Source organism: Gobio gobio, assembly GCF_949357685.1.
Source record: "Gobio gobio genome assembly, chromosome: 1".
Taxonomy (NCBI): Eukaryota; Metazoa; Chordata; class Actinopteri; order Cypriniformes; family Gobionidae; genus Gobio; species Gobio gobio.
The window spans coordinates 48,770,474-48,786,416 of NC_137097.1; the positions used below are offsets into that span (position 1 = coordinate 48,770,474).

General features: G+C 41.3%; 1 protein-coding gene across 1 annotated transcript in view; it reads left to right on the top strand.

Moving 5' to 3' along the window:
* The window catches only part of grin2aa (glutamate receptor, ionotropic, N-methyl D-aspartate 2A, a), a gene marked incomplete at its 5' end in the record, with an annotated part of 173,218 nt that extends 161,295 nt beyond the window's left edge, over positions 1-11,923 (top strand). The window contains 3 exons of the mRNA XM_079810610.1: positions 5,633-5,820; positions 7,409-7,647; positions 8,428-11,923. Of these exons, the coding sequence (XP_079666736.1) occupies positions 5,633-5,820; positions 7,409-7,647; positions 8,428-10,221 (2,221 nt within the window). The 3' untranslated portion in view covers positions 10,222-11,923. The remainder of the gene's footprint in view (positions 1-5,632; positions 5,821-7,408; positions 7,648-8,427) is intronic.
* Between the last annotated feature and the right edge of the window lie 4,020 nt (positions 11,924-15,943).

A 15,943-nucleotide genomic window follows, 5' to 3' on the forward strand; every position in this document is an offset into this window, starting at 1 on the left:
AAAGAATAATAGTCCTCGATGCCAACAGGATGAAAAGGACAAGGCTTACCATGGAGACAATCATAGCTGCTAGTTCCTTCACTATGTTTACTCCACGGGAATAGTGCATCGGTTCTCTATTCCCATTTTTTGGCCATGACCAGTGTTGTTAATGCTGGGGAATCGTGCCTAGTCCAATGGAGAGAGACGCTATCACTGCATGAAAAAGGTCAAATCTGGTAATATCTGGTCATGGTAAACTGCCATGTAATTTTAGGTTTGCTGGATGTATGTGGAAAATACCTGAATTTCCAGAAATACTTCCAGATACTCAGTACACAGACATTCATAAAACTGAGGATTCCATGAAATTTCATGAACATACACAGCTGAAACAGTGCTGGCTGCGAGGACTGATGGCTGTCAGGTGTATAGACCATTCATATGTTAATGACCGGCAGTTAAGGTGCTTGCTGTGTTCTCAGATGGAGGGAGTCAGGGAAGTTTCACAAAACAGCCTCAACACAGTCTTAACACTATTGCACTCTAATATAGCTAGCTTTATATTTTTTTACACAGAGCCATTATAGAACACTATCTATGTAATGATAATTATGATAATTTGAAGGCATCCTTTCTCCTCATCTTCGTTCTTCTTTCCATATTATTTCACAGAAATTAAGACCTGATCCTTTACTGGTATATGGGGAGAAGTCGTTTCTCTAGCTCTATCTCTACAAATAGTGATTAATTCCCCCCCAAAAGTCCATGTGTGTTATGACATGTGTGTCTTTTCCTGGGAAATAAAAGTGGAACTGTTCAATAGTTATGTTTAGTCAAAAGAGTATTTATAGATGAATAATTATAAACTACATATACATAAACAATCATGCTTTCAAAATATATCTCCCATGAGAAATATTTTGTGTAAAAACAGTCAAACACTCCTGGTGTCCTATATATCTAACTCTTCATAAACAATCCCCCCAAATATAGCTTTCCTATAGCTCAAACAATATAGCATGGCGCTAGCAACGCCAAGGTCATGGGTTCGATTCCCAGGGAAAGCAAGAATTGACAAAAAAAAAAAAAAAAAAGTAAAATGTGTTCCTTGAATGCTAAATGAATGATAAAAGCGTCTGCCAAATGCATAAATGTAAATGTAAATGTAATCCCCTCCTCACCTCACCACACGCACATACACACACACACACACACACACCAACCCCTGTTGTAAAGACTTTTGTGTTTTAACTGATCTCTGGTCGGTCACACTTCTTGAGGAGCTGTTTCAAACTCACCAACAGCTACAGACTGAAACACTGTGCCTGCATAGTTCTGAGAAGTATCCACGTCAACATTATGCACAAACCAGGTAAGACTGATTATCTATATTGTCTAAAACTAATATATTTAATGTCAAAACTATATATTTTACTGTATTTTTTTCTCAGATTATGTTCCTCTTTTCCACAGTTTTCTACACACAAGACTGGGTCAACTCATCTTCTGAGATAATAAACAGTGACAGAAGTTAAGAAGGTTGTTGCAATCTTTTAATATCCATTTTTGTATTGTTTTACCTATCCAAATAAATATTTTCTATTACTAAACATATTTTATGCCTTTCAGGTATGCTACAAATTCATAATGAGGCTATGAAGAAGTATTCATAATTTCATTCCGGAAAGGCCTAGCTGAAACACTCAAACAAGGTTGTGGCAAAAAAGCCAAAGAGAGACACAACAGTAAGTTTTGAAATTGGCATAATGTAACTCTTTTTAAATAGGCTATTAGCCTGTAGTGAGTATTGTCAGTGCTTACATTACTGTTATTTTGCAGTTGCTGGAAACAAGGTCAACAGAGACAAACACAGAAAGAGCACTGTGAAGGACAGAAATGGTGGATTTTAATGTAAGATGTTGTTGATGTGAGATTCTGCAGCTACAGTGAGGACTGGAGTCTGCTGGGACACATCATCTCATGTTATTCACTGCCTTTGTTTAAAATCTTTCATTCAAAGTAGATGTTGTATTTTTAAATGCTGTTTTCTGTTGAAATTGTTGTTTTCATTTTTTTTCTGTTTTAGATACTATTTACTATTATTCCCTAATAAAGACAAACAATCAATTATTGGTTAAAGTATTTCTTTTTTTCTATCTGCTCACCTGGCCTGCAACCAATCAAATCACTCACCTGTAAGGTTTTTGGAGGGATATATATTTTAAATGTAACCTGTTACTTTGCTGCAAAGGTGATGATACACAGGGCAACTTTTTTGAGCAATGTTGCAGAGCGATGTTACTTCTGCACTTTCCCATTGAGAATGGACAACAAATTTCTATCTGGATACTTTAGATCGGTCATGGGCCCTGTGTCTCACCTGGCTGTTGCATGGAAGAATACCTCAGTAAAATACATCCAAATTGGTACATTTTCGGCAGTATACGGATCATGGTATTTCCCATATCTGATCAGTAATACTCTCGGATATGTCTGAAATTCTGCTGTGTTTACTAGCTACTGGTCCGTATACACCTCTTTTCATGAAGTGTATGGAGGCCACATCCTACCCATAGGGAGGAGCATGTGGAAATACACATATGGACTGACCTGTGGGGCAGTGCTACATATAGAAAGGTCCTGCCTAGATAGGGATGGAACTACTACAGATGCAGTGAAGGGGCAGAGCAGAAACTGGCCAGAGAAAGACACGGGTTTACTGACAGGGAAAAATAAAACTACCATGGAAAAATACACAAATGGGATTACCAAGAGGGAACCACAACATATGGGGCATCTAGCCCAGTAGAATGGCTGGCCAACAGGCATGCAACTCGAGTATTAAGCCTGGCTTCAGACACCTCCACTGTTTCTGACTGCTGAAGGATGCTCGGAGGAAACTCAATCCAGGTGACCTTGCACAGTGTGCAAGCAAGCTCACTGGAGGGAACACGTGTTTGTATAAGCCCTGGGGCTAGCTGTGTGCCAACACATCTGTGATGAGGGGTGCCTCGTTCAGGGAGTAAAAGGGCATTGGGAGGACTCCTGGGAGGCGAACAGGTCTACCTGTGCATCCCTGAATCGACTCCAGATCATCTGGACCACGTGGGGAGTCTCTATTCTCCCGGGAAGCATGAGCTGTCGTGAGAGCACGTCGGCCATACAATTGAGCTTGCTCAGAATGTAAATGGCGTGAAGTGACCTGAGGTGCTGACTCCAGAGGAGGAGATGGCAGGCAAGTTGTGACATTTGATGTGAGTGTACCTCACCTTGGCGGTTGATCAACACTTGCTTGCCCTGAAGCAACAGTCGAAACATGTGCAGGGTGAGTAGCACTTGCCAGCAACTCTAGGCAATTGGTATGCTACTGCAGTGGTGGTCCCGTCCAGGAGCCCAAAGCTGCTTGCCTGTTGCACACAGCACCCCAGCCGATTCTGGAGGCATCTGTTGTACTGACAGACCTGGATACCTGGACACTTGTTCTAAGGGCACTCTGGCCCGTAGAAAGACAGGGCTGAATGTTCGATGACAGATCGGTGTGATGGTCACACGGAGTGTGCCGTGGCGCTATGCCCATCTCGGGAGTGTGCCATGTAGCCAGTGCTGAAGCAGTCTCATATGCATTATTCAGAGCAGCGTTACTGTGGCTGCGGATGCCATATGCCCCAGAAGCCTCTTAAATTGTTTCAGTGGAACCGCTATCTTTCCCCTGAATGCATACAGACAGTTCAGCACCAACTGCACATGCTCATTGTTGAGGTGCGCCACAATATTGACTCCATACCGAGAAAAGTGTCTTCAGTTGACCAGAAGCCCCAGATGGCTGAGGTGCCTGAGCACCAGGTCCCTGTGATCGCATAAAAGAATGAGCCAGTTGTCGAGATAATTCATAAAGTGAAAGATTGTGAAGGGCCCGGTTTAAGACTTGCAAGATCGTTCGTAACACACCACCTTTTCTTGGTTATGATGAAGTACAGGCTGTAAAACCCTGAATTCATCTCGGCTGGCGGGATAGGCTCTATTCCCTGGCCAGCTGGACAGCAATTTTCGCAAGCAGGACAGGGACATCTTTGCCTTCCACCGAGGTAAACCAGACACCACTGAACTTGGAGGGATGTCTGGTGAACTGAATCACGTGCCCTAGTCTGATTGTCCGAATGAGCCAGCAGGAAGTGCTAGGAAGCTTTAGCCAGGCTCCCAAGCTCCGTGTGAGCGGCACCAAAGGGACAACTGCTGTACCCGAAGTGGGAGGCAGCGAGGAACGCTGGGGCCTAATCCGTGAAGCATAGCGTCCCAAAGTAGAGGCAGTGAGTGTAGTGTGTCTCTTACCTGGCTCCATGGTTCTCGCGAGTGACTGGTTAGGGAGGTGTGAGGAAGCAGCATATTCTCGAAGCATGAACTCCCGGCTTGTGGCAAAAGAAGGGGGGCTGGGAGTGAGAAAGCAGAGTGTGGCTTACTAGCAAACCATGCCCGGTATGGCACAGAGGCTGACTGCTCTTTTATCATATATCGGTGGCAGTAAGTGCACCACAATTGCATGCTCCATCTGAGGAAAACCATCGAGGGTAGTGAGAGTGGAGGAGGCTGCAAAGCAGCTTCGGGCAGTAAAAGGTGCCTTCCATGACTTCTGCACTTCCTCATGCACTTCTGGGAAGAAAGGAATTGTGGCGGAACGCGGCTGTTAACTGCACGCTGCACCCAGGAACCAATAATCCAACCGCCAGCATTCAAGAAAAGCTGGAGGGTTCCACTCAAGTCTGATGCCAATGTCAGCCCGGACAAGCATGGCCATGAACTCTGAATCCGATGTAGTGTGAGCGACCACCCCAGAGGGGGAACAATTTTTTAGATCAGGAAAATGCTCTTTGTGAAGCAATTGGAAGAGAGTAATCACTGTGCGCAACCACTTGACTCCAATGCAAAAATCTGAATGAGTTCATCTTATATACCTGTATGTACAGGGGACTGGCTAACAAATTCCACATTTGCCATATTTCTACAACTCAGAGGTGATTGATATATATGTGTGAACTAAAATATTTAGATATTTACAGTATAATAAGTTGATACATATCATTTGTTCTACACAGTTTAAGAGGGTTATATTTTCAATTCCAATTTATTGCACATTTTACAACAAATATTATTCCAAATGAACATTACAGAGAATTTTGCCTCAGTGCCCCAGTGAACAAGCAAAAACGGCAAGATGGAAGATGTAGGCTAATATAAATAAGCAATGAAAAAGTATGTAAAAGTGATGAAAACACTGGAAAGTGTGCAGCCTTGGTTTTTATTTCTTACTGTTGAAATGCATTTTGTATTTTTCTTTCTCTCACATTTTTTTCTTACAGACACCAGTTTGACAACACCTGGCATAAAATAAATAAATAAATAAGGCCAAAGTCAATCAAATAGCTTTTATTGCTCTGTTTTTCTCTCCATTGCTTGTGGTGTGATCACACCCAGTGCTGTCTCTCACCTTAAACTCGTGACTCGGTGTCTACATCATTGCTATAAAGTTAAAATGTGTTATGATTCATTCAATGCTGTGTGGAATGACAGTGGTGTTAAGGCATGAGAATGACTCAGAACATTTAACCTCTCTATTTGCCATCTGAATAATATCTTTGCTCTTTCCTTTCACCAGCAAACTTGATGCCTTCATATATGACGCAGCTGTGCTGAACTACATGGCCGGTAGGGATGAGGGCTGTAAACTAGTGACCATTGGCAGTGGCTACATCTTTGCTACCACTGGCTACGGCATCGCCCTACAGAAAGGGTCGCTTTGGAAGCGCCCAGTCGATCTGGCCATTCTCGCTATTATTGGAGATGGTAAGTGCCTGCATGCCTGGCAGCAGTCCAGAATACTGTGCTTGTTAGAATGGACAGCTTGAGAGCCAAATAATCCCACAAGTTCACAGTGGTACAAGCACTATTGACCTTTCCATGGAGTCCCCAACATAGAACTGTAAGGATGTAAATTCTTATTAAATACACACGTATTTTAAAAGACATAGGGCCAGATTTACTATCAGCTTGCGCCAGCGCAAACCCTATTTTGGTGTTAAAAAACTACTGTCATGATTTACTAAAGACACGTTGTAATAAATTAGCGCTGAAAAGGCATAGACAGGGTTATTTTTGTGGCTGACCTTATTTTATATGTATTTGTAGGAGTTTCCCTTTCAGGCGCAAAATTTATGGGAGGAGAGTATTTACAAAGATTTGCGCTCATCAGTTTACTGGTGTTTTGCGCTATTATTTACAGCCCAAAAAAACCCCCCAAGACGCTTACGGCTAGATTGTGCTGGTCATTATGGAAAAGTTCTTTCATTTGCACGTCGTCAGTAGATCATGCGCAGAACTGTCGGCCCCCATCAGCAAATTTATGGAATTGTGCTTTCACACTAATTTGCCCTGTTTAGTAAATCTGGCCCATATACAGGTAGTGAATCACACCTTCTTAGGTTATGGCCTGGAAGGTCTGCATATGCCCAATGAGCAGCCATAATAATAAAACAAAATATTTAATTAAATAACTTTTAATTATTAAATTGTATTATAATTCAGTGGATATTTGTGGGGAAAAATATTATTTTTAATTATTACAATTGTTATACTTTAAACGTGTTTATTAAATAATTACACCTAATTCTGTTCATAATTTGTGGATCCGGTGTGTAAATATATTTATGATTACAAGTTTTGGTGTTAGGTACAAAAACTGTGATTAATTATATCACAGTCATAAAAAAGGTGAAAAATAGGACATACATCCTTTTTTTTAATGCAGTTTTACCCCCCAGAAAACATTGACACATTTTGTGTCTACTCATAATTCATGTGCATGGTTTTATAACATTTTTATTTATATGTGGTGCTGTCTCTACCTGTGTTGAAAATATATCTGTTCCTGATTTGTAAGTCACTTTGGATAAAAGCTTCTGCTAAATTAATAAATGTAAATGTCTGCCCTAAAGAGTTTTTATGCAGTGTAGTAAAGCCAGAATTAGAATGTGTTGTTTTTATGCGGCGATGTCCATCTGTCACATTATTTAGCCTCCTTTTACTTCAGATTTATTCCTTCATAGACATCTGCAGTATTTCCCTCACTCCATAGTGTATGCTATGTTTCACATTAGTGCTATATGCAGTGCATGAAAAATTATCAGACAGAATTATCCTCCTGGCAGCTGCACCTTGTAGAGAAAGAGAAAAAAGTCTCAGATGGTGCTAACATATGGCTAAAGCTTGAGTGTATAATTGTATTGATCCTCGCTTTGACATTTTAGCACATGGGGAGTTCTGGAACAGGAAGATATGCCTGTGGACGGTAGCAGTGTGGCCCACTGAGGTGTACATGAAATGGGAGACATAGCTGATTGATGACGTGGGCCTGGGCATGTGTATCTCTCCACAGGTGAGATGGAGGAGTTGGAGGCTCAGTGGCTGACTGGGATCTGCCACAATGAGAAGAACGAGGTAATGAGCAGCCAGCTGGATGTGGACAACATGGCTGGAGTGTTCTACATGCTGGCAACCGCAATGGGTCTCAGCCTCATTACCTTTGTCTGGGAGCACCTGTTCTACTGGAGACTCAGATACTGCTTCACTGGCGTCTGCTCAGGCACACCCGGCCTTCTCTTCTCCATCAGCAGGGTAAGGCTTTTATTCAGTCTTTTTGAAGTCAATAAAATGTTTTAATGTTATCTTAAGACAATATATTTAATAATAATAATAATTTTATGTCATATTTGTACTTTTTAACTTCACCTAGTAAATTTTAATGTGGGAGGGACAATAAAAAATATGTTTCACAAATTATTTTGAGATCAAGCAATAATTGGCAATAATTACTGCAGTTGACCCCCTAGGGGTTGCGAACCCACTGTTGAATTGGATAGCAGAAATTAAATTGGAGAGCTCAGTGTTTACCCTGACATGGCCAGCGTTTGAAAGAAAAGGTTTGTCAGAAATATTCGACCACTCGTTCCATGGCCAGGAAGCTTAAAATGGCAATGCAGCAGTCTGTTTTGACAGCATGATTTCTAGCACCGCCAAAAGCTCAGTATGTCTTTGTTTAGTTTAGATCCCTGATGAGTTTGTGTACATACTGTCAGTGTGAGAATATGGTGCCTCTGATGAACATCTTTAAGGTAATGAAATGCTGTTGTTGAGGAACCCAAGCATAACTGATAGAATGTTTACTGGTGAAAAGAGATTCATAGAGCTAGTGAGAGAACATGATAATTTTTATAGGAAATGTGCCCCCCTCCCAGCAATTTATTTTTACATTTGAAGACATCTTTGTCACTGCCTTTATCTCTGCAGTAAAATCAGATATTGGGGTCTTGTAATAAAGTAAGAAGAACTGAATGTCACATTATTCATAGACACCAGTGCATGAATATTGAGCTTAATTCACTCTTTTTTCCATAGGGTATATGGAGTTGCATTCATGGTGTCCATATCGACATGAAAAAAAAGTCATCTGACCTGGACTTCAGTCCACAGTCCAACATGCTTAAGCTTATCAAGTCCGCCAAGCAGATGACTAATATGACCAATCTCAGCGGCTCCAGGATCAACTCTCCTAAACGTGCTGGCGAGTTCATGCATTCAGCAAGTCCTATGATCATGGACATGATGGCGGAGAAAGGGAACTTCATCTACACTGACAATCGCAGCTATGCCCAAAAGGATATCTACGGGGACTCTAGCGACTTGCAGGCATATCTGTCCAACCGTCATAAGGACCATCTGAACAACTACATCTTCCAGGGTCAGCATCCCCTCACCCTCAATGAATCAAACCCTAATACTGTAGAGGTGGCAGTGAGCGCAGACACAGCACAGACCAATGCGAAACCCCGAGCTCTGTGGAAGAAATCTGTGGATACTTTGCGTCAAACTCAGGGGCCTGATACCCTAGACCCCCGTTTGTCCATGAAGAGTCAGAGGTACCTGCCAGAAGATGCTGCACACTCTGATATCTCTGACTGCTCAAGCAGGGCCACCTCCTACAAGGATCCAGACAATAACAAGCACCTGAAGCCCAAGGATAACTTAAAAAAAAGATCGATGACGTCAAAATACCCTAGGGATTGCAGCGAAGTAGAGCTGTCCTACTTAAAAAATAAGCAGGGCGGAACGGGCCGGGAGAAAATCTACACCATAGACTCTGACCGGGAGCTGAGTCTGCACTCAGACCCACAACACTACAGGGAAGGCAGAGGCCTTACAACCGACGATTTGGATTTTGGTGAAATTTACTCAGACCACAACGACAATTACAGGAAATGCGACCAGCCCATCATCCATCTCAACAGCAGCCCCCTGCATCAAAGTGAATCTGACCTCCTGCCTGACAACGTCTACAACAAACACTACAGCTTGAAGGAGAAGAACGTCAGTCCGCAAGAAAGCAACGACCGGTTTAAACAGACTCATTGCCGGAGCTGTCTTTCCAAGGTGCCCAACTACACCACGGGGCCGTATGCTGCTGTACGCTCGCCATATAACCGGTGCGAGGCGTGCATCCACATGGGCAACCTGTATGACATTAGTGAGGACCAGATGCTGCAGGAGGCCATGATCAGCCCTAGCATGCACCACGATGACATGTTCAGTCACTACTGGCCTCAGACGGACGGGCCACACGTACAGAGGAGGAACAGACTGAGGCTCAGCCGTCAGCACTCCTTTGACAATATCATGCTCGAGAAGCCCAAAGAGATTGACCTGAACCGGCCGGCGCGGAGCGTCAGCCTAAAGGAGAAGGACCGCTTCCTGGAAGACAGCCCTTATGCAAACATGTTTAACATCAAGGCTGACAAACTGTTTGGCAGCAGGTCCATGCTCTTTAACCGAAACCTGGAGGAGAGCAAGCGTAGTAAGTCACTTTACCCCGATCACCCCTCGGACAACCCCTTCATGCAATCCATACGGGACGACACTCGTCTGGTCCACGGCAGGAGCTCCTCAGATATTTACAAACAGTTGGCTCCAATCAAAACCAGGAACGAAAACAATCTGAGGTCCTCCGTGAAGTCCACCACTTCATACTCTTCCAGGGATGGTCGAATACCCAATGACATGTACATTTCAGAGCATGTAATGCCTTATGTAGCCAACAAGACTAGTGCATACTCAGCTCCCCGGGTTCTCAACTCTTCGCAGTTTAGCAATAGACGAGTGTATAAGAAAATACCTAGTCTCGAGTCAGATGTTTAATGCTTTTTTGTGTAGTTGAACTATTTACTCACTTAGAATGCCACAGTCACCTACATCTATAAAGTACCCGAGATATCGCTCATCTTATACGAGCGATTTCCAAAGGTTTTCAGCATTTTAAGATGCCTTCTGGGCGTAAGCCAATGAAATGTGGTCCAGCATGGAAGTTGTTAATTATCCCCTACACTTGGCCTAGTGCTATTGTGTACTCAAAACGCTGAGTGCTAGGACAGATGTACTGCTTCGAAGTCCGAACCGAAGCCATGGTGGACCGAAGCAGATCTTAGGGTGGGGTTTCAGGTACTTGGCCCCACATTGCATGTGACAAGATCGTACCTGTATCAGACAGACTGTGGCTGGAATAGTTCCTGAACTTAAGGCAAGCAAGGGTATTTCATTCATGGCACTCGGCAATTGCATTTTTGCTTTTATTACTATAGACTTGGGATTTTTGGCATTCTAATCCCTATTTAGAATTTAGACTCTTCTCTATCTTATTTGGTAGCACAATAATCATTAGTTAACTGCCCACCTCTGCTTTATAAACAGAACTTCTATACTACTGTCAGGAATAGATTTATTTTGCATGTGTGTTTCTTTTCTTGTCTTATTTCTTTTGAAGATATACTTACATTAAGGTGATTTCGTTCGATAGCTGAGGTGGTCATCTGTGCAATGAAAACTTGACCTGTATGTAGGTTGTTCGACTGGGAATATTGTGTTGATCCTCCATTTCAAGATTGTGGGGAAGTTTTTGCGATGGAAGTTTGTCATGCATTAATTTTGTTCAATACTTTCATCCCGTCGCTGTACACTGTGAAACCGAATCAGAGCATCACCTCTCGAAGACTGTTGTTTACTGTAGTTCGGCAGAGCCTCGCTTCGCTGTCACAATCCACTCATTTAATGTAACGAGGGCCGTGTGCAGAGCTTGAAGTCTGAACTAGAGCATTGGTTTTCTGTTGCAGTCCGTAAACACGGTCAACACGCTATTCGCATTGAGGACGACCACGCAAGACCTTTGTTCTGCAGACCTATTACTAAACTTTATACTGTACGAACACACTCAATGAACTCCATGCAATGTGAATCAGAACACATAGCCAAATTGTGTATTAGATCAAATACCTCAGGATGGTTCTGTGTCATTTTGTGTAACATTTTCTCTGTACCACCAAAAGGCACATTCACGTTGCGTTTTGGCATGTTTCCCTCCACTCCGCTATGGTTGTCCAAGGACTTCCATTGCAGTCGCATTTATGGGAACAATAGAGAGGGGATCTTTCAGCCATCTTCGAAACGAGCTTTATGTTTACGATTTCAACGTTTGTTGGAAAACAGGATGTGTATCGACATAACCGTGTTATATGACTGCTGTAGCAGCTTCCACTCTCATATCAGACTTGCTTTCTTTGAACTTCCCCGATAATGTGACATAATTCACTGTACACTTATCTTGAATATGTCATCACATCACAATCATGAACATATTCATCATATGAAGTGCTGCTTTAAGAAGCTAATGTGCGTATGCACATGTAAAATATCAAGGTCTTGTAATCATATATGCCATACATAGTTTTTACTCTTTGCAACTTGTTTTTCAGTTATTTTTTCACCCTTGTAATAACCCCAGTCTTTAAGGAAAATGTATTTTGATTACATGAACATGAATTATAATAATGGCATGCAACTCAATTGTAACTCTTTCTATGTTTTTGTTATGGTGTTATGATCACAAATTATTTGTAACAGGGTGCAAATATAGCATATATATGGAAAGAAAATGATCATTCATATTGCAGAGCTGCTGTTTTGGGGAAATAAGCAAGGTATTAGCCTCTATGATTAATCACAGAGCCACATCTGCATTGATTTCATATCCTTTTCAAGGCGAGGTAAATATCCTTGCTCTTCCTCGATAGCAGGTGAAAACATCACCAGCTATGCTTTCTGTCTCTTACCTGTCACATATAGTCAGATTTAACCTGTAAAAAGAGAGAGAGAGAAAAAAGTCGGGTCTTCTCTTTTCGGGTCTGCTATCCCTCCAAAGATATGACGTCTTCTTGATTTTCTCTATAATCTATGGTTTGCTGTAAGAATGGAGCTTTTTTAAATTCCTCAAAGACTTAGCAACTATTTTGAATATAAGACACTTGTAAATTGCTTGTAAATTCATACTCAAATAATTCATGAAAGTTACGATGATACAGAGTAAACAATATTTTTTGTGTGGGTTTCACAGGTCTGTACAGTAGCACTCGTTTTCTGTAGCATATGTATGAAAAAAGGACATAATTCACAAGGTCTGCATCGAAACGTCACCTTTCGAGATTTCAAAGTCTCCATGCAGTTTGTTATCAGGGATTGTAGCCCTGCAGTTTTTGTAAGCTTGAACATTTCAGGGCTGGGGTGAGGGTGGGGGTCGGGGCTACAGGCATTGAGGCAGATTTTTTGAAATACTGTCAATCCACTTAAAGCTGAGCTTGGATCAAGCAGATCAATGTGAGGAGAACTGGCCTCTTTGGTTCATAGACATGCTGCGCAGGAGCCGTCGTGAGACTGCAGGTTACGAATCCATCTTGCTCATGAACCAAAGCTCTGTGGCCACTCTGGCCTGTCGTTTATAGGCCACCAAACTTCTGGGATTTTTACACAAAAACATCTTGAAAACCAAAATGTACTTTTTACTTCATACTTCTGTTTTTGTTGAAGGTTATCGGAGGCAGTCGGATGTGTCGAGTGGAACAGCCTAGGTCAGGTATTGACTGCAAATGGATACAGATGAACTGTGTGGGATTATTTTATGTAGCAGTGTTTGGCTAGGCAAAAGCCAGTTTGTAGTTTATTGAAAAATCTATTATATTATATTTTTGCTTTTATTTACCTCTCATAGAATAGTACACAAATGTGAATTTAAAGTAGCTCAGATGCTGATAATTTCCATAAGACGAACTAGACTACAACAAAGGAGGATTTTGAAGTCACAGAAAAAAATTAGTACTTTCTCAATTACACCTTAAACACCGGTTAAGGGTTAATCTGTTTCGTCCTTCATGTTTGTTACACTCCACTTCTTTCAGCAGAAATGTGTGTTTGTGTATGTTTATCTGTGGATCATGAAGAGAGGGAGTTTTAGGATCAGCGGCTAATGGCAACGTATGCTGAATATTTACACTTTAAAAGTCTTTGCAGATAACAGAGACGCCTCCATCCCTGCAAGTTTGTCTTTTATAAAAATCCCATTAGACTAAAAGATACAAACAGAACCAATTTTCTTTCCCTTTGAGGCAAATTTTATGTCCACGTAGAGCAGAATATCAAAAAGCGAAGCAGGGAAGTGAGACAGTTACCTAACACGACAATAGATCTCTGCATCCACATGGAAGACCATTTGAAATCTATTCTTTCCTAAATTGATATTTTGCCAAGTGCAGTGTAGTAAGAACGATAGGCCCTTTCGTCTGCCAGGCAAGCTGGTGTACTGTCACTGCATCATTGGCTGTGTTCCCACCGAGGTAGTTTCAAGGAGAAATCACCTCAGCTCAAATTACATCTGCCAGAGCCACACAAGGCACGGTGAGAAGGGGCAGGTGGCTAAAGACAGGAGCGGGAGTCTTCATGCATGACTCTGTCGACTGCAGCTCGCTCCCTTACGTTCTCAGGCCTCTTTATAACCCTCAGGAAGACGTTTGAGGGGGCAAAAATGGCAGCTTGGAAAACAACTTGGAAATGCTCACTGTCAGTCATGCGGTTCTTTTCAGCTTATCATCGCATTACTGATATGAGGATTATCTTCGCTCACCTACAATTTTGACCCCAAATGGCGCTCTTGATTTCTGTAATGCTTTTCCTGTGGTGGATATTTTAAATGTTTGATTATTTTAATAGGTAATCAAAATGAAGGACTTCATTTAGTAAGTACTGACCCTCAAGGTGGCAAAAAAGTTTTATTTTTTTATTTTTTTATTCTTTGTTTGGTCGTTTGAGTTTGCGCAGAGCTGCTGGAATACTTGCACTTATTTAAGGAAAAAGGAATGCAGCCTTTCCTGTAAAAACGACGATTTTGATCGTAGCGGACTCACAGCAGAAAGAAACATTTGTTTGAAACGAATCACCTGTGTTTCCTGTTTAATAATCACTCTTGTGAGCTTTGCATTCATACTTTATGTGGTTAAAAGTAGAAATTATTTTAGAACAGTGTTTTATACTGGGGTGGGTGGGGATTGTCATGTGACTATAACCTATTTATCACTGAAACCATGTGATCTGCTGCCTAAATGTTCTTTTATAATGAAGCATTATCACTTGTGTGCGTACTGAAATGTCTTAAGAACTTTTTAAAGTAAGTTGGAAGTAATCGCTTACATAAAGCTGACACAAACTTGCATAAATTAAATCATTTCTGCTATTGGCAAATTGCATGAGAAAGTACTAATTCATTGGAGCGGTTTGAACATATCTCCTGTTCTCTCTAAAGTACAATTCGTTTAAAGTATTGTGTTCAGAATTTTTTTTCATTCTCTGCTTTTTTTATGTGTATGTAGATCATATTAAAGGGACAGGTCTGATATGTGACTTGTGAAATGTCAATAATGTGGTTGCAGGACGTGTGCTGGGTTACAAGATGTAAAAACATGTATATAGGTCAAAGTTTCATTTTTCTAATAAAGGCTCTTTCTGCCACTTTATATGATCACTGTATCTGTTGCGGTGTGTTTCCGAAGCCCATGCTCCAGGAGAATATTGCAGACACCTATAAGTTCATGAAGCGGTGGGTTGGGAACTGACTGACAGCTCTGGTAATTCCAACAGTCATGATTAGTACATGCTGTAATGGCGACAAATGTGGCACTCAGGCCTCAAGTCCTCGGTCTGAACGTGTGCAACCAGGGCCGTGACCCGGTAATATTACACGAGTCAAAAAGCAGCTTTGCTATCAGCAGAAACGAAGCATCATGTGTGCACAATAAAGACGCTCTGTCACAGATAGCGCTTAGAAATGAAAGAGGGGTTCATCTGTTTTGTCATTTTTCCTTAGTTTTCAATCCATTCAAAAATATTAACTGATTCAAATATTTGAGACAGACATTCAAAATTTTTGTGCAATCATTATTTACAGTATAGTTATTAGTATCAAGATATCATTAAAATGTGTATGTGATATATAATCATTTATATTATCATTAACAAGAATATATAATATATTTTTCAAAACCATGTCCACCAAACCGAAAAAGTACAAAGGTTATTCTTATAACCTCATCAACAAGTATTATTACTTTTTAATGATTAGAATATCCAGTCACACACGCAAAAAGCGAATCATAATTTTTTTTCCTCGACCACTCATTATTAGGGTAAATGATTCTGAACCGTTTAAAGACAACAGAGAAAGTAAAAAAGGGAGTGTCAGGAATAATTTCATGCCATTTTCCATCAATTTCCACTTTGCAGCAAAGGTTGTTCTGTTCTAGAACTTGCACCTAACCTATGCAGCTCTGCCTTTGTTCTGAGGTAATGTGATATTGATCATATCTGCTATGACCGGGACAAATACTCTTTCAATATCTAAATAGGCTTTATGCTTTAGAGAGAAGAAGGCACTATCGCTTATGTCTTTGCTATTTAATGGACCTTTAGGCTTTTGGTGTTCATGGTTGAATACACTGGAACAAAGCACAATACCTTTTCTGTCTAAGACTAACAATGACTCACTTTT